We start from the raw sequence: 19,778 nt of genomic DNA on the forward strand, positions 1-19,778 counted from the left end.
GATCATGTCTCTGCACTCTTCCATGGTGATATAGGAACTGACTACTCTCAAACGACTTCAGACTTAAGAATTCCTCCTTTACTTTGAAAGCAGTTTGATAGATTAGTACAATAGCAAGTTTGGTATTTAAAAGCCCAACAAGCTGAACGAGTGTATACTCCAGTTAAATATAATAAATGTGAACCCAAGGTTGGTGCATGGAGAAAGAACAGTTGTGTTGAAACTTACTACAACTGCATTTGTTTAAATGTGCTGGCTGCTGCAGTTGTGCTAACTTTTGGGATTTCTGTCACAGAAGGCCTGATGTCTGGACCAATTTCCAGAGCTTTTCTCCTTTTGTCTCTTGGCCTTGCAGATGGCCTCCCAAATGGATATCGACAGTGGTATAACAGGGCCATCCTTCCAATACAGCTTTAGTACTTTGTTATCCCCATAATCTGCAGGTTCTGGCAGAAGCCAGAGCACTAAGTGCCCTGATGGAAAATATCTCCAGGCATGGCAGCCCAACCAGAAGAACCCTCAAAGTTTCTTCCCCATAATCTGCAGGTTCTGGCAGAAGCCAGAGCACTAAGTGCCCTGATGGAAAATATCTCCAGGCATGGCAGCCCAACCAGAAGAACCCTCAAAGTTTCTTCCCCATAATCTGCAGGTTCTGGCAGAAGCCAGAGCACTAAGTGCCCTGATGGAAAATATCTCCAGGCATGGCAGCCCAACCAGAAGAACCCTCAAAGTTTCTTCCCCATAATCTGCAGGTTCTGGCAGAAGCCAGAGCACTAAGTGCCCTGATGGAAAATATCTCCAGGCATGGCAGCCCAACCAGAAGAACCCTCAAAGTTTCTTCTCCATTCTCTAATCTAACCAGGAGTGGGGGCTCACACCTTGAGGCCTAGGAGAGAGGAAATATGGGGAAAAAGGTGGCCAAGTTACCTTACAGGATACAGAGAGTACAAAACAAGGGAAATATTACTGCAACAGTGAACATATAAGAAAATCTACAGTTATGGCACATTCTTACAGAACTGTACTATGTTTATCACATTGTCCATTATTACAGTAGTGGTAACTTATGGAAAGAATCCCCAAACTTACAGAAGATGTCTCAGCATGGGAATGTATAGGTTGCAGTGCCCTTATAGTATGGCCATGGCAAATCCTGTTCTAGAGACATCACCCAAGTTGTAGTGTTTGGAAAGCGTGTGGAGAGATTTCAAAGTAGCTGCCTGTTCTGGTACAGTTATGCCATGGAAAGTGAAACAGAATGAGATAAAGTGTGTAAATCTTTTGGAAACGGACAGTTTTACGACAGCCCCCCCACCCCACCCCCCCACCTTTGCAAGGGCTATGAATAACTGATACATTTTTATTCACTTTTTTAGTGTCAGTTGTCTATGCACATCCAGTGCATGTGAAATCTTTTCCTCCCTTGCTCAGTGAGGTACAGTAGAACAACAGGGGGTTTAGAGAGAAGTCTGCCACCATCTTGAGCATGAAGGTGGTAGTGGGGGATTGATGCAAAAGGTTATCCTGTTCTTGTGAAACTTAAGCAAGTGATACTTACAGATAGTAGATTCATAGGTATATAACTAGCTAATCAGTTTGCAGACTATTACACACCTAACCAATAACCAGACAGTGACCAAGGGTGAAAATCAAATCCTGTACCCTGTCTGTGAGGTATACACCTCAACCATTATGCTAAGTTGTACATACTATTCCCAAGACCCTACTCCTGAATTAAATCACAAGCAGTGGACTTGATAAGATAAGCACCTGTAATTCAATTACCATCCTGGCAAATCTGATGTCCACTAGGATGACCGGTGAAGTATCTGAAAAGGTGCTAGAAATGCTGGCTCAAGTGGCAGTAATGACAACATTTCCAACACAAACAGCTTAGGTTCCATGCAGGGGAGACTTCCTTCTTAGGTGGCCTTTAGTACAGTACACCTTTAAGGAACTCCTTCACTGGAAGCAAGGAATAAAGAAGGGTGGGGTCCCAGAACAGGCAAGCAGGGGATGTGTGTCCAATGAGGTGCAAGATAACCCTGATTTGTAAAGGTCTGATGAATAGTAAGGATTCAGAGCCTCACTCTGGCACAAAAGAAGAGCCTTAACCAGGTATTATTTCCTAGCTTGCTTCACAACAGCACGTAGGTCCATAGTAAACATGTGCCAAATCAATAATGCAGTTATCCGGAGGGTATTATCGTTAAAGTATACAAGTGAAATTTTGTTTTGGGGATAAGAGGTCCACATTTTGAGATAGTGGAATAAATTCTATATTTACTATACTCAGTAGAAAAGACAATCCATGTTGCCTCAGCCAAAAGAGTGTTATGAGAATAATTTTTTGGTCTGTCCTCCTTTATCTTCTGTATTACCCTGAGGAAAAAAGGTTAGAAGTAAGGCATACAGAAGTAGAACCATCCAACTGATTGAAATGTTTTTTTTCACCCATAACCCTGTGTGTGGTGTTCTTATGCAGAATTTAAGTTGTTTGTTTTCTTGAGAAACAGAAAAAGTTGACTTCTGGGACATTCCACCTGTGGACCAAGTCTAGAATTATAGCCATGTTCTACATCCATTTGTGAGGGTTTACTTCTATTCTTCTCAAATGGTCTGCCATGATATTTATGTATTTTTTTTATTTATTGATTTACACATTGTTAACCAGGTGGGTCTATATTAGGACATCGAACATTGAAAAGAGCGAATGGTCTTACATTGACCTGTGATAACCTAAAGCACATCATGTCGAACGTCCAGAACAGCGATTTTTTTCCCCAGGGAAAAAAAAAATTGCTGGGCTACTGCTGGGACTTTGCTCTTTCCTCCACGGTGGTTCGACCTCTGAGTTGGTATATTTAAGTAAGGGGTGTGGGGGAAGCCTCCCACTTTATCTCTGTATTTGAGTTTTTAGTTTTTTGGGTTTTTTTTTAAGAGCTGCGATTTTTTTCCCTGGGAAAAAAAATCACTGTTCCGTATCTTTGACATTGTGTGGTTTCAGTTATTAGGATTTGATGTAAGAGCATTTGCTCTTTTCAACGTTCAAATATCTAATATAGACTCAACCAGGTTAGTCCCTCTAGGCCAATGACATCTTTTCAGGAGACATCCAAGCTGATATTCACACTAATTATAAGAAATTTGTCCAAGTACACGATTACTTCTCCTGGATCTTTTACATCCAGCTTAGCTACCGCCAAGTCAAGACAGATGGAGCCTCTGTTTAAAGTCTCATCAGAAGGACAGGACACACTGGAGTGCAGCACATTCCCCCGTGACACTGCGGTGTCACTACTGGAAAATAGAACCCGTGGCTTTCTGCACTAAAGACAAGTGTGATACCTGTTCAGTTACTGAGACTCGTTCTCCTGGAATACTGTATGGAATGTTATATGCACCAATGTCAGGAATGACTCCCGAGTTCCATGCATTTATGGGAGGTAAGAGTGGACCCCCCCCCCACCTGTTCTGAATGACAGCTGTATTGTCCATAAGCATATGCAGGGTAATTGAATAGCAGGTCTTTTATAAGGCTTTTGTGGCTAAAACTGCAGTCACCATCTGATATACTGATTTTCCTCTTCCTCTGAATTTTGTTTCAGGTCCCTTGGATCCTCAGCTTCCCTGAGTGGGCTTCCCAAAAGCTACAACTGAGGATTTTGTGGTAAGGGTCTGGACAGGCTGAGCTGCCTTGAATGCGACCCCAAACAGAGGTTCACATGCTACATACCCCATAAAAAAACCCTTTTAGAGGCAAGAGAGACATGGGGCAGGGTGAGGTGTGTTCACAATGGTGCTACAATTCCACAGGTACCACTGTAGTCTTCTTGTGTGAAGTCTTGCTAGGGGAACCATCAGATTTAAGTATATCATGTACCCAAGGTTCTAAGGTATTTCCAGGATGTAATTTGATCCTGATATTCTATGGAAGACAAATACAACATCAGAAACAACACTTTGGGAGAAGGAATGTCTTTTTTGATGGTGTTCAGAAGGGATCCCAGAATGGGTGTTTTCAAAGATACCCAAACCTTGACGTAGGCCAGGGTGAAATGCAGGGCAGTATGTGTAGGGTCTGAATCAAGCAACCATGCAGGTAGGGGTAAATGTGGATTATTGTGGTTCTGCATTATGCAATTATTGCACCCGCACATTTTCTAAAAGATAAACCAAAGAGCAAAGAAGTAAACTGCTACTGAGCACACTGTGTTTTGAAACTTAGGCACTGCTCATATGTTCTGGTATGGATATGTGCAGGTAGGTAGGCACTGATTAGGTCAAGGAAAACCATGAAGGCATGAGGGAAGAAGAGAGGCTTGAAGGGCCTACAAGACTAGCAATATGAACTTTGTCACTTTTAGAAATTTGCTTAGCTTTGGTAAATCTGGACTGGATCTCCAAGAGAGTTTTGAACAGAATCCTGTGCACTCCTCCTGTTCTAGCACATTATCTCTCTCTTTCTGTGACCCCTTACAAGTTTGATTAAATTAATTAAAAACAAAGTCCTATGCCAGTCTCATCAGACCTGCAGAGGCAGTTTTTGGGAGGAGCGAAGAGTGGTAGGCCCACCCAGCTCAGCCTGAGCCAAGATGGTGGCATCTGATGTCAGAAAGTCTACCTTTTATGGTAGTGCCCACTTTAGAAGTCTTTAATTTATAGGCAGGTAATGATGGCTTTAGTGTTTGAACTGCAAGTGTTCTTATGTACAGTATAAATGTGTATACATCCCTTGCCATCAGAAATTGCAATATTGGGTTTGAAACCAGATGCCCATAGTGAGGCATTCAGACCAACTGACTGATTGCGGAATGGTTTCAGCTCAGGAGCACTTGCTTTTCTTTCAGGTCATGGTGGTCTGAGTGGTAACACCAGAGGCCTCAGCCTAAATATTCATTATGGTGTAGGACTGCAAAGCTGGCTCAATGGAACTGATGCCTTCGAGGTTAGGAAGGACTTGGGTCTTGATTAGTATATGCCTATGGCCTCCCGGTGTCCTTTCTCTTGTGGATGCTTCTCTTTATGCTTTCTACGTATGACATATGCAAATTATCTGATTAAATGGAAGCCCTGGACAAGATGCATAGCCTTTTCTGGTTCAGACAGTCATCTGTACCCAACACTCTCAGAACTACTACTCTACAAACAATAATAATTGGCAAAAATAATGAAAATGCATTTCCCCAACAGGGTATTTATCTGTACGCAGGAAGTCAGGCCAAACCAATTGACTGACAATGGCCAGTAATCACATCAACAACTATTTTTTCTTCTTGCTCTGTGATGAGGTAGAAATGGGGATGGTGAAGACTGGAGATGAGAGACAGATGTCCCTCTTATACACAGCAAGCTGAGAACTAGGTGGGATGGCATCTGCCTGGTTAAAAAAGTGACCATTCACTTCTGGAAGAAGGCCATATGTCAAGTTCTATGGCAAAAGTCCCAAAATTTAGCATTACTGCAACAGTGAATGATACAATGAACATACTTTTTCTTAATTAAAAATAACCCATCCACTATCCATTAGAAAAGAAAACAAAAAATCTTCCCAGTTTTCCTAAGAAGGTGTTTGATAAGACATCATTTGGGAAGACAGGGTATGGGATAAAAAGGAAACAAGTAGCTAGACAAGTGAAAACAGGCACTGCAGATCAATACAACCACCCTCTTGCCCTTCTTTGTAAAAGCAGGAAGAAGCAGCAGTTAGTATAAGATTTATGAGCTTGTTGGCCCACAAGGGTGATTGCACTAAGGGTTAGGAAGTAATCTCCTGTTTTTACCACTGAGTTTTCAGGGTTTTGACTTCCCAGCAACAGGCAGGAAGGATGGACAAGATGTTACAACTACAAAGGTGGAAGGTGAGACTTGGAAGGCTAAATTTCAAGGGTGGCTCAGACTGAGACAGCTTGACCCTCCTTTATTTGGCCATCCCCAAGTTGTCAGCAGACAGGTCAGGAGGCCAAGGCCTGAGGCCTGCATGTTGCAGATCCCTTCAGCCACTGGCACTGTTTGAATGCTTTGTGGGACTACTTATGTGATCTTCGATGGCCTGATTGGTTTGGTTTCCCTTCAAAATTTTGCCCTTTGCACACATCTGAATATCGTGATTGACATGTGATTTGCATTGATATTTCTGAGAACTAATCATTATTGGTTCATGACACAGTTGCCCGATTGGCATAATAACACATGGCTGCAGCCACTTCCTGAAGAAAATGTGCTATGTGGTCATTATTTAAGTATGAATATACTTATTTTCATCCTGAAGTAAAGTGCCCTTGAAAATAAAATCATAGCTGCTGAATTTACTGGGAAGCTAGGTAGGGGACAGAGCTAAGAGATGAGGAATGGGCATCTGCATATCTTACATTCGCTGAGTGCTACTTTCTCCAGTCTCCACAGTGGAAGATGTAATATTAATAATGGTGCGAGAAAACACTCTGGAGGTGTTCAGCCTTTGCTATTAGAGCTAAAAATTACAAGGATTCAGAGTAAGCACACCAAGCCTGTCTGACAAAGATACTGCCTCAGATGCAAAAGTCCACCTTGACCTCTAGGCCACAACAACTTATACCTATAACTAGTGTACTGCAGGACACAAAAATGGAATTAAATATTATAAAATTCTACAATCAATGAGTTAAATTATATATGCAGAAAAATAAAAAAATAAGGCCTTCCTTATTAGCCAACAACTTTACAAGTAACCAAAAAAATGCAAGAGCCAAATGTTTCAACAAAGCATGCTATATGAGAAAAAAAGACCAAAGATGCTAATAATTTTGTTTAATACAACACTATAAGGAAAGAAGACTGCTGCATGCTCCAAATTTTCATCTGAGGTGTGTTTTCAGTACTGGACTCAAAAAGCTCCACTTTCTCTGGCTATACAGTAATTTTAAGTCTTTGCTTTGGGCCTGCTACTCTACATATGGATAGGTTCATAGGTAGGTACTAGGCTATCTGCCCGAAGGCATTTATAAACCTAGCCAGAATGGGTTTGCTTTCGCCGCCCCCTTAGATTAGTTCCCCGTGCCTCTGTCCAGCAGTCACTGAAGTGATCCCCGGGGTAAACTTTCTGTTTCTCATCTACTCAAGGTTTCTTTTGAAGAGTTTTAGCAAGGAGCTCTGCCTAATGTAGATTGGAATCTTGTTCCAAAGCATGGGAAGTCTCTGGGACAGGAATCTATCCCCCCAACACATCCTATTTATTGTTGTGGTGAGGTTTAGATCCCTAGAGCATGTGGCTCTAGGGGATAATGTTTTCTTTAGGTGGAGCATGTCCACCAGTTCTGGGGTGGACATGGCCTTTTATATCAGGCAGAGATCACCTCTGAGTAGGCAGTATGCAACCGAGAACAGCTGGCATTTCTTCAGTTGAGCTGCATAGGGCATCTGTTTGAGGCCAGTGATCCTCCTCTTGGTGAGGTACTTCTGCGGTCTTTCCAGCTGTTGCAGGTGTCTTGTAAGGTACATCCCGAATGGGGCGTTGTACTCTATGATGGGTCTGATGAGTGATGAGTAGAGGGGCACAATGACCTCTTTTGATCTGGATGCGAACTCTTTTGTGATTAGGTGGGCCAGGTAGAAGAATTTTCTACCACTCTGGCAATGTGATTATCAAAGATGAGATTACTATCTACTTGTGTCCCCAGATCCCTTATTACGTCTTCCGTATTTAGGGGACTATCACCTATGTGGTAGTTTGTGGGTACTTTGTTTTTTCAAAAGGGGATGACTATGCACTTTTTGGCATTTAGCTTGAGGCCATGATTTTGACACCAGGTATCCGTCTCAGTGAGACCCTTTTGGAGGATGTCAGTGTCAGCCGGAGAGTCAGTTACAGCCCCTAGTTTGCAGTCGTCTGTGAACTTGGTCAGCCATAGTCCTCCTGTGCTTGCCTGTACCTCTGAGAAGTATATGCTGAACAGGAGGGGTCCTAGAACTGAGCCCTGGGGAACACCACCTGTAACCAATTTAGAGTCGGACCTAGCTCCCGCAACTCTCACCATGTGGGTTCTGTCCGTAAGCCAGTTGGCAACCCATCTTGTGACGTAGGGGATTATGTTCAGGCTGGTGAGCTTGTCTATAACACCAGAATGGGGAATGGTGTCGAAGGCCTTTGCGAGGTCTAGGTAGGCTGTGTGTACCACCTTTCCCTTGTCTATAGCCTTGGTAACTGTCTAAAAGAAGTCCACCAGGTTTAGGAGGCATGATCTGCTCTTAACAAAGCCAAACTGGGTAGGGTCCAGTGTTTGGAGGTTCCCAATGTCTCTGTTAATGAGTTCCATGATGATGCACTCCATAGCCTCGAAGACCAAGCTAGTTAGGCTTATAGGGCGATAGTTTCTGGGGTCTGTTGTGGCTCCACCTTTGTGGAGTGGAATAACCATTGCTGTGCACCACTCTATGGGTATGTAGCCTGTGGAGAGGCTGAGTTTGAACAGTGTGTTAGGTGAGGGGTTAGTTCGTCTTTGAGCTCGTGTAGGACGGAGCCTGGGACACCGTCAGGTGCCATTGATGCTGTGTTTTTGGTTTTGGAAAGGGCTGTTTTAACCTGAGTGTCTGTGATTTCAGGGACTCTACATTCTTCTGGTATGGTTATTGGCCCTTTTGGGGGTGAGGGGGGGGGGTGATGTTTGCACTGAACCTGTCTGTCAGGATGTTGGTGATATCGGTCGGTTCAGTGTATTTTGTGCCATTCTGCACTAACTCTGAGCAGATCTGAGCATTGCCACTTAGATTCCTGACATAGCTAAAGGATGCCTTGTGGTTAATCTTTGGAGTCTTTGGCAATTTTTCTTTCAAAGCTCGCCTTGGATGATTTTATGAGGGATCGTAGTTTCTTGCTGATACTGATCAGGGATGTCTTCCCTTCTTGAGATTTTACTCTTTTCTGCATTAGTTTCCTCCTTCTATTGCATAGCTTGTTTATGGCAGGAGTCCACCAGACTGGTTTCCTTTTCTTGGAGGAGTGAGTCTTGGTTTTGCTTGGGATAGCACAATCCATACATTCTTGTAGGTGCCCGTATAATGCATTAGTAAAGGATTTTGCAGCTTGGACAGCATTATCCTTCAGCATGGGGGCTTTGAAACTTTCCACCTCTGTCTTAAGTAACGTGAAGTTTGCTTTTGAAAGGTTTTTCACTGTGGTTTCCTTGTCTGGGGGTGGGGGCGGAATGTGGCTATCCAAAGTAATTTGTTTATGGTCAGATCTAACCAGCGAGGGGTTGACCTCAGATGAGATGCACTCAGATAAGTGGAGATGCAGATGAGATGCACTCAGATGAGTGGAGGTATACTGTGACAATGAGCAGCAAGCAACTGGACTCCAACATCATCATCTTCCATAGTGTTCAAATTCTAACCAAGTCATTTAAACAGAGCAAAGCTCTCAGGCCACAGGTCTGGACAGAAACATATCTAGCTAACCTTACCTAGTTAAAGACTAAATAAACACAATGCAGTATGCATACAGACATCAAAAGAAAGTGCATCTTAGTTAAAATCAGGTTCTGATTTTCAAAGAACAGAGATACAGCATTGGGTTTGTTAGGTGTAAGATTTTTCCCCATTCTGTAAACTCAGCAGGCTGTTGGAGTTGTTTTTGAGAAGAGTGATCTTAACACCCATTTCACCCAATTAGACTGTATCCTATCAGTGCATTTTGTTAAAGAATGTGAACAGTGTGTCAAGTCAGCTGTCTCCAAGGCAGACCTTGATGCCAGTCTACAAATAAAGGTGGGTTAAGGGCATCAGCCCAAGTAAGTCAGTACCAGGCTTAAATGCAACACATTTGCAATCAGCATCAGAATCTGCAACTGCCATCATGTCAGTCCTGTGTTTTATTCAGCAAAAGGAGTGTGACATTTTGGGTATTTCCTTTTTTCCCCAGACATATAATGATCTCAGAGTTTGTATACACAAGTAGCATAGATGCTAGGCTTCAAAGCCCAGCTTATAGCAAGAGGCAGAGGTGGAAAAGCTCCTACGCAAAATTTTTCTTTGTGAATTCACAACTTTCAAGTTTGCATTATTTTTGGAATTTGTACAACATTGTGACTGCACTTATGAATGTCAATCAAAAACAGGTGCCTCTGAGTTACTGAGCTCTTGAAAGGTCTGCACTATTTTCTATACATCTGATGCTATGATTGCAATGTTTTTAATAAAAGATATAGAAAGCAAGTACAACTGGATGTACAAACTGCCTCTTTCAACTGAATGGGTGATCATGGCTGGCACGGGTCATCACCTGTAATTATGCAGAAAACATTCTGGCACTGTGTGTAACAACAAAAATATCAGTGAGGGAGTCACTGCTTTTTGAAGACATGCCTACTGGAGAAACATTTATATATCAAAGGAATGCTTCAGAAGAAAGACTCTGGCAGCAGAAACATGTACACAAGCCATTACCATGGCTTCCTACCTTATCAATGTTGGGATAGTCCATTTCCAAGCTGATTATCTTAGCAAAAAAATATGTTTTGTATGTCCAGCTGTGCACCAGTAAAAATAAAAAAATTTAATTTCAGGCCAGACAGAAAAACCACACTATAGAAAAAAATGAACGTTTTCAACACACCAATCTGTGACAGCGGAATAAGTTACTTTTCCATAAAGTGAAAGTCACAAAAATGAGGAAGAAAAAACATACCACTGTAAAAATAACATTAAAACCCCATCACTCTAACTGGCAAGGATCTGCCAAAGAAAAAGCCAATCAGGTTTCAAGCCCCATCAGAAGGTATTTCATTCTATCATTTTACTAGCAAACTCTGAGGCCATGCTGGTAGTACTGTGTGATGTTCTGGGTATAATCATCTTCAAAATATGTATCAGTCTCTGAAAGGGTTCAAATAAGATGATCAGAGGCCTCTTTATTACTTGCTTTTGACCTCAGGCTCCATTGTATCCATTACACTTACTTGGCACCAAGTGACCTTTTCATTCCCTTTCTACCACTGTTTATGTTCCCGAAGTCATCATGGTCTCCCCTCTCTAGTAAGACACTGTCTGCAGAAGAACCTATCTTACAGTTAGATAGTCTGAGCAGCCAAGATTGTGCGGAATGCTCCGCACTTGTGATCGATTAAGTCCCCTGTTCTGCTGTTCCGCATTTGCAGCCGTGATTCCGCTTTGCGATTTTTTGTCAAGTAAGTTATTTTCTCCCTCCTGTTACATGCTCAGTGCATCACAGTAGCCCAGTTGGTGCTTGTGAGGCAAGTAAGTTAATATTATAGGCCTATGCATTTCTGAAACCCACAATTGTGACTTTCACTGTTTGTGTAATTTAGAAGTACGGCAAGCATCAATAAGATGCTTCATTTCTGATAAGAATAAGTACTTTGGTAACTGTTAAGTGCAGTTGAGCAACACTGCTACCCTTTCCCTACCAGCAGCATACCTCAAAACTGTCTAAATTTTTGCCTCGTATTTTTGGTCTTTACATCGTAAAATCTGTGGCTTTCTAGCAAATCGCTAGGATGATTTGAGGGTTGAAGTCACTAAATAAATGACATATATTTTAGTTACAGAGATCATATCATTCAGGAAAATGTATGCAGGAAGAATTCAATTATTGTAGCAACTTTCTAAGTTTATAAGAGTAATACTAATAATAGCTCTCAATTCTACCAACAAAATTTGGAATAAAGTGAAAAATAAGGAAAAGGCCCTGAATTGGGGACACATTTTAAATGATGGCACTATTATCGTATAAATTCACAAAATGATTTCCAATTTTAGGAGGAATGGAATAAAACTTTGAGAAACATCAGGGGCGTCTCTACAAAATAGGGAAAGTTGAGATGTCTCACCATTTTTGAACTCTGTCCTCCCTTACGTCAGGCTTTGTACAGATTTCTTGTGCTAAGAGGTTGAGAGGTATGCCTACCTGTGGTAAACAATTTTTTTCCAATAACAATAGAGCAAATATTGACTTTTGAATGACACTTATTTTGAATAATCGTCGTCGTTGAATGGTAAGAAAGTCAGCTTCCATACGATTAAGAAAATTCTTTTGAGAAGGTGATGTGCTTACAGCATTAGCTTTACCAAGATAATATTTGACATTTTCATGGGTAAGAATTAGCTTAGTATGTTGCGGTTTTATGTAATTTTTTTGAAAAAATCAGACTGTAGTGTACAAATATTAATATAAAAAACCTGACCTTAAATGTGAATTCTCTATTTGTTTATTTCTGGTCAGGACAGGAGATATCTACTTGAATTTCTGTTCTAGTTTTGCAGCATTGAAATATTTCCTGGTTGCATTTATGAAATACAGGATTGCTGTTGTTTACGTTTTCATCTAATGCAAAATGATACATGTACTACAGTAGATAAACATTATAATTGATTTGTAATTCCTAAAGAATAATAATTCAGTGATAGCTAAAATATATTGAGATCACGATAATTTACCATTAGTGTAGCTCACCGTGACAAAGGGAGATACTATCAGCACAGCTATCTGGAATTTTGTAAATAAATAAAATGTCATTTGTGAATATCAACATGATCTATATAACATGCTTGTGTTACAAATGTTTTCAAACTGTATGTCATGTGTATATCAAACTAGGTTTGTACAGACATGTGCTGAAAAAATATTTTATAAAATGCGATTCTCAGTTAAATTGTCTTCTGTGTGGCGACATGCGTGAATGGGCATTCCTTCGTTGAAGGTTGTGCGTTAGGCCCCGCAAGCCAGCACGTAAAAATCTACTGCCAGTCATGAGCGGATAGGAGTTACGCGGTGGCGACCCCTAACCGGGAAAAGCCGAAAGACACAACAACAACTGAGTTTAAAGATGTATCCCTGCTGGAAGAGAACAGAAATGTACATACACTATTGTAGCTGTTTAAATGTATATAAAGTGGGTTGAGGACCTGGCCTGCTCCGACTTACACCAGGGACTCATGCTAACAGTGGGTGCTGTGTATGTGCTCCTATTGGCCAGTGTATGCCGGCCATAAACCCCAATGATGTGTCCAGTTGCCCACCAAGATAGGAACTGGGAATTTGAGCTATGTTGTTCACTGGTATATTGGCAGGCTAGAATAGCAGATTATAAAATAAAGGTTTTGGATCCGAGAAGTGTCTTATTGAATTTTTACAGATTTTCTACCATGCTCCATGGCAGTGGCACGTTTCGCTCAGTGTGAAAATAGGGTGTTTCACATTTTGACCATTTGTCACACATTGTTAGGGTCTGTGTCCCACATTGGCCTCCTAAGAAGTTGAGACCTATGTAGACAGTGGAATGTGAGACTCAGCTGCCAAGCTACCAGTAAGCTAAGGTACGGTGGATTTTTCTTTACAGCCAAGGGACATCTCCCAGAAAATGCTACTCTTGTGTTCTCTTACACATATTCAACACCATCCTAATGTGCTGGTTTCATGTTGTTCTCGCAAGATGTGTTACTTATTGCAGAGATGAACTTCATGGCCTCCAGTGGAGAACACCATTTCAGAAAGACATTCAACCATCTGCAGTGGAAAAATGTCTGACTGTTGGCCACCTGATGCAATCTCCCCCATCTGACCTCAATCAAGTACATGAACTTGGGTCACACACAGTGCAGTCTGGTACCCTACCACTGTGCCACCAAAAGCCAGAACAAACAAGGGCTTCTTTGATGCATCATCTAGATAAATACATTGGGGAAACAGATTTCCACAGGTGCATGCATAGAAAGGGGGATCAACAAAAACATTTAAACATGACAACAATATGATGGGAGACCATGCAAACTCAGCTGTCCACTTGAAAAGTAATGGCATGTTTATAACTTAGAGCTCCAAGATTGCAAACAGTACATCTCCTTCCATCACAAGGGGTCTGGACTCTTGGAGCTTCCTGCATTTAAGCTAGCTTTTGCTCTTCTAATCATTTATTCAAGTAATATTTGTGAAGTAAAACAAAATAAACTAAAAACAACACAAAAATGGCATACTCTGAAAACAGTAACTATGAAGAATCATTACAGTAGTATATATTTCACCTTAAATTAACACATCACAAGAGATTCTTATTAGAATGGAGATCTACAGCTATTGCAAAGTCAGTGAAAACAATACTTAAAATGGCTGCCAATTTTAAATATAGTGGAAAGGGCACAGTAGCTCTTTACAATGAATGCACCAAGAGACTGCTGGATCCTCATTAAGGTTTCTGTAGGAAATGTATTCCCCGATTAAGACTTGTAAAGCAGCTGTTTTGCTTGCAAAAACACAGGACAAATGGACAAATCAAATCTAGGTTCAAGGCATACAGGGATGAATTCCTAATTGTAACAGATGACTCAAGTTCAAATAGTGGCCCAGGCGTTGGAGGAGCCGATCAGAAGAGGAGGGGAGTGGCAGTTGCCAGCTTGTCCATCCCAGGGGGTGGTGCTGTGGTGTCCTTGCTGCTAGATGCAGGCAACAGCACCAGGTAGAGGCTTGCCAGTGCTGCTAATGAAGCAAAAACTGGGAAGGTGTGAGCTACCAAGCTAGTGATGTGGAAGGAGGGGAGACCTTTGCTGTGGCATGAATGTGCTCCCCTCAGCCAGCAAGGGACACAGATTAGGGCTTACTATAAAATGCCCTCATCATCTGCATAGGACTTAAGCAGTTTCAATGTGAGGTGGGTGCTGAGAAATTCATTGGACCTGGAACAGTTAAAATTCAGTCCTGAAACACAGCCCAAGTTTAAGGGGGTCAGAATGTCAAGCCATTGTAATGATGGTGGTACAAGTAAAAGTTATTGGTAGACCAAGATTGCACAACTCATAGGAGAGACACAGCTGAGTGTCAGCAGGTATGGTGGTAAAATGAACTCAGAAAAATATTCTTTTTCATGGAAATCAGAGAATGCTTAAGTGAACTCAGACAAGGAAGTGATGCTCTAATGCAAGAGGAATAAAACAGCAATTCAACCTAACAAAGGCAGTGCACATTGCTTGTTTAAGATACAGTGCTTCACAAAGACACATTTTTACTCACTCTTTGTTCTCATGTGCATTGGTCTGGGGTACTGGCTCCGTCAGTTTCATCTCAAACTCGTTACAGCGAAGTGGGACCTGCTGGTAATGCTTGATCAGAGCGTACAGACTCTCAAATACCAGGTTGTCAGTTAAGTAAAATTTTGGACTTCCTGCCTCCTGTCGTGAGTGGATACGGCAGTGCTGTACCTTTCCAGAACGCCTCCATTTAAAGCAAAAATGTAAGAAACAAAATTAGTCAATGTGACATACATTGCCAGTTACCATGACACCTGCTTATTAAGAAAAAAATAATTATTTTTTTCTCAGCTATAAAAAAAAATGAGCATGTAAAACACACAATGACAATTCCATTTAAATCAAATAATCAGACTATTTTATAAAAGACCATACTTCTGAAGTAAATATCCTGTGTCATGATCTGCAGTCACAAAGAAACAAACATGGCTCAGGTTATCACTGCAGCCAGAACTGTGTCAAAGCAACCAATCGCTCACTCTATCTAACTTTATGTTTTATATTTATCTTATTTTACATACCAAATTGAAGACAGTTCTGCTGCACCAGAGCAAATTCTTTTGTTCTTGCCCACCACATCAATCATCTTAACTACTCTCCGTCAAGAGTGAGGCTGCCTACCAGCAATAAAGTACAGTTTTGTACCTACCATAAATGTAGATGTCCAATAGGAATGCATCTGCAGTCCTTACAAATGGGTTGTCCTGTCGTCAGGCAGCCCTTCGGTCAGCCGGATTCCAAAGTCTGGGTCTGGCTTCGGCTGGTGTCGCACTTCACCCGACGTCATAGCGGCAGTTTTTCGGGTATAAAGGCATCAGCCAACGCCATTTTCCTCAGTGTTTCTTGCCCCAGATGCCAGGTGCCCTCTTGGATGGCTAAATTTGGATAAATGCCAAAGTTTCCAAATAGTAGAGAGCAAACACATAAAATAAGCCTGTATGTACATATATACAAACAAATACACCATAATAGATCCCCCCCAAGCTAGCTGAAGGATGGCAAATACCCTAGGAGTACCTCAGAGGGGAAGGTGGTGGGATCCTGACTGCAGATGCATTCCTATCGGACATCTACATTTATGGTAGGTACAAAACTGTACTATGTCCTTCAAGGATGCATCTGCAGTCCTTACAAATGGGTAGAATACCATAGCCAAACTAGGGGAGAAGGAAGAAGAATTATGGTGTAGTTAGGATCCCTTGCAAAACAGCAGTGGCAAACCCTGCTCGGGATCTAGAGTATAAAGGTAAATTGTAATGCTTGGCAAATGTATGCACGGAGGTCCAAGTAGCAGCCTCTATAATGTCCTTGGTAGCCACAAGAAAGCTGTGGTAGTGGCTGTAGCCCTTGTGGAGTGAGGCCTGATGTTCTCTGGAGTTTTCTTTCCATGGTAGGAGTAATAAAATCTAATGCAATTTCCTATCCATTTGGAGATTGTCTGTTTTGAAATTGGTTTTCCTTCCTTTCCTGTTGCATATGCTACCAGAAGCTGGTCAGTTTTTCTATTGGTTTTGGTCCTGTCCAGGTAGTAGCGTAATTGTCTATGTACATCCAAGGTATGCAAGAGTCTTTCTCCTGTTGTGTGGGTTGGGGAAGAATGTAGGTAGGTGGATAGCCTGATTTAAAGAGACTCTGGATACCACCTTAGGCATAAATGTAGGATTTGTTCTCATGGACACTCTATCTTGATGGAAGATCAGGAAGGGTTGCACTGCCATTAATGCCTGTAGTTCAGAGACCCTTCTTGCTGAAGTTATTGCCAGCAGGAAAGCAGTCTTCCAGGATAAGTATTGTAATTCTGCTGTTGCTGCTGGTTGGAAGTGTCAATTTTTCTAGCACAAAGTTCAAGTCCCATGCTGGCAATGGAGGTTTCCTGGGAGGTTTCACATTTTTAATTCCTCTCAGAAACTGTCTGAGCAGAGGATGAGAGAAGACAGGAGGATCCAAGCTGTATTCTGCTGAAATAGCTGATGCATGTATCTTGATGGAAGAGTAGGACAGGCCTGTATGGAAGAGCTCTGCCAAGTTCTCCAGGATGTTGGCTATGTTCACCAGTGTCACATCTTGCCCCTTTGCAGTACTCCAAATGAGATATCTTTTCCATTTTGCTGCATAATTCTTTCTTGTTGAAGGTCTACGAGCCTCCAGGATTATGTCTTTAACCCTTTGGGATAAATTTGGGTTAATTGCTGTTATGTAATGTTCCAGGCAGTTAGCTGCAGAGTTTTCAGGTTTGGATGGATGTTGTAGTTGTTCTGTGTTAACAGTAATGGGATCAGGGGTAGTGTCCATATTTGTTCCCGAGACATGCTCCTCAGCAATGGATACCAATGTTGTCTTGGCCAGTCTGGAGCTATCAGAATGATCCTCGGACGTTCCTCTTTGATCTTCAGAAGCACCTTGTGCATCAAAGGAAGTGGTGGGAATGTGTATGCCGTCAGGTTTTCCAACTGAAAGATAGGAGTCCACCTTCCAAGCAAGTGGGTGGTACGTCCTTGTGCAGAACTTCTTTAGCTGGTGATTGAGTGGGGATGCAAACAAGTCTATTTGTGGTAATCCCCATTCTCTTGTGATGGCTTTGAAGATGTCCGGATGCAGCATCCATTCGTGGGCATCTGTGGTAGTTCTGCTTAATATGTCTGCTAGAATGTTTTCCTTCCAAAATTGCTTGTAACTGAATGTTGTAGCTCAGAGCCACATCCCATAGGTCCAGTGCCAGCCGGCATAGAGGATATGAATGTGTGCCTCCCTGTTTGTTGATGTACCACATAACTGTGGTGTTGTCTGTCCTTATCATCAACTGACCTTCTTGGAGAAAAGGACTGAATGACTGGATTGCCAATTTTACTGCCAGCATTTCCTTTAGATTTATGTGCAGGTGCAGCTGGTCTTGAGTCCATAGGCCTTGAATGCACTTGCCCAGCATGTGTGCCCCCCAACTGAGGTCTGAGGCATCTGTCGTGATGGTTTGGCTTGGTTGACTGTTGCATAAGGGCAATCCTGTGTTTGATTGACAGGCCTGAGCCCACCATAGGAACTCTTGCTTCAGGCATGGGATTATTGGAATTTTGGTTTCTAGGCTGTGCTTGTGTTGGGACCACAAATTCTTTAGGTACCACTGTAGCTTTCTCATATGCAGTCTGGCAAGAGGGACCAGTATTATGCAGGATGCCATGAAGCCTAGGGCTTGTAGCACTTTTCTTGCAGTTAGATGGTTCTGTTTTGTTAATGCCAAGAAGTAGAGAGGTAGTTGCTCTTTCTTTTCTGCAGTTAGGAATGCCATTTGTTTTGATGTGTCCAGTTCTGCACCCAGAAAGGTTATTCTTTGGGATGGAATCAGCCTTGACTTTTTTATATTGACTGTATATCCCAGGGCTTGCAGCAGGTAAATGACTCTTTGTAAGTCTTCTGTTAGCTTGCTTTTGTTGTCCGCTTGTATCAGGCAGTCGTCCAGGTAGGGATAAATTTGAACTGAAGTCTGCAATGAGCAATTACTGATGCCAGGCATTTCGTGAACACTCTGGGCAGTAGATAAGCCAAAGGGCAATGCTGAGAATTGATAATGCTCTGATCCTGCAAGAAATCTGAGGTATCTTCTGCAAATTGGTCGTATGGGGACGTGCAGGTATGCCTCCTTGAGATCTAGAGTTACCAGCCAAGACTCCTTGCCCAGCATGGGAAGAAGCTGCTGTAGGGTCAGCATTTTGAATTTTGGAACAATGAGGAATGTGTTTAAAGCGGACAGGTCTAGAATAGGCCTCCATTTGTTTTCTTTTCTTGGTACCAGGAAGAGTCTGGAGTAAAATCCCTTTCCTTGCTCCATAGATGGCACCTTTTCCACAGCTCTCATTCTTAATAATTGAGATATTTGCTTTAGAGCTTCTGCCCTTTGAGTAGGTGGTAGGTTTGGCATTCCTCTCTTTCCTGGTAGAGTATGGAAATGGAACCTGTAACCTTGGTCTATAGTTTGCAAAATCTATTTTTCCCTTGTGATGCAATGCCAGTTCTTTGAAAATAAGGTTAGCTTTCCGCCTAAGGGTGCTTCTAGTTGCTCCCTGGTAGGCGGTGCCACCGCCAAGTCACTGTGATTGAGTTGTTGTAGTGGTGGTGGCTGCATCCGTGCCTCGCTGGTTGTTACCTTGCCACTGGCGCCCCCTGTAGGCACCCCTGGATTGGTTTCTGCCTCTAGAACGCCTATTCCTGCCCCTTTGTGTCTTAGAGGAGTCCGGAAAGGACCAATTCTTGGAGGGCCAGTTCCTGCTAAACCTTGGAGGTTGAACCTGTAAGAAATCTTTCACTGTTTGTACAGATTTTGCCTTCTCTTCCATCTTTTAGTACCTGCTGTGCAGGGGAACCAAATAAATTGACCTTGTCCATGGGTGCATCCAAAAGCTTTGATTTGACATGGTCTGGTAATGCCTGTTCTTTCAACCATGCATGTCTCCTGATAACTGTGCCAGTCATGGCTGATCTAAAGGAAGCCTCCAGTGCATCATAGCCACATTTTAAAGAATGGTTACTAACCTGCTGTATGTTATGTACCATTTCTTGAACATACTTTTATCTAAAGATTCTTCAGAGGACAGCTTTTTAGTTAACTGGTCAAGCATAAACTCTTGATATTGAATCATATGAAATTGGCAGTTCAAAGCCCTAGCTGACAAAGTAGCAGAGGTGTAAACTTTTTACCCCATCTCTAAGGACCTGGATTCCCTTTCAGAGGGAGGGGTTTTAGTAGAAGTAGCTGCTACAGCTTTAGGGCC

The 19,778-nt window shown here is 42.1% G+C and overlaps 1 protein-coding gene across 1 annotated transcript in view; it reads right to left on the reverse strand.

The window, feature by feature from the left end:
• The window catches only part of PLCG1 (phospholipase C gamma 1), a 415,222-nt gene that overhangs the window by 203,883 nt on the left and 191,561 nt on the right, over positions 1-19,778 (reverse strand). Inside the window, exon 10 of the mRNA XM_044089015.1 lies at positions 14,999-15,199. Coding sequence (XP_043944950.1) covers positions 14,999-15,199 — 201 coding nt within the window. The remainder of the gene's footprint in view (positions 1-14,998; positions 15,200-19,778) is intronic.

Source organism: Protopterus annectens, chromosome 12.part0, assembly GCF_019279795.1.
Source record: "Protopterus annectens isolate FY-2018-M chromosome 12.part0, PAN1.0, whole genome shotgun sequence".
Lineage (NCBI taxonomy): Eukaryota > Metazoa > Chordata > Ceratodontiformes > Protopteridae > Protopterus > Protopterus annectens.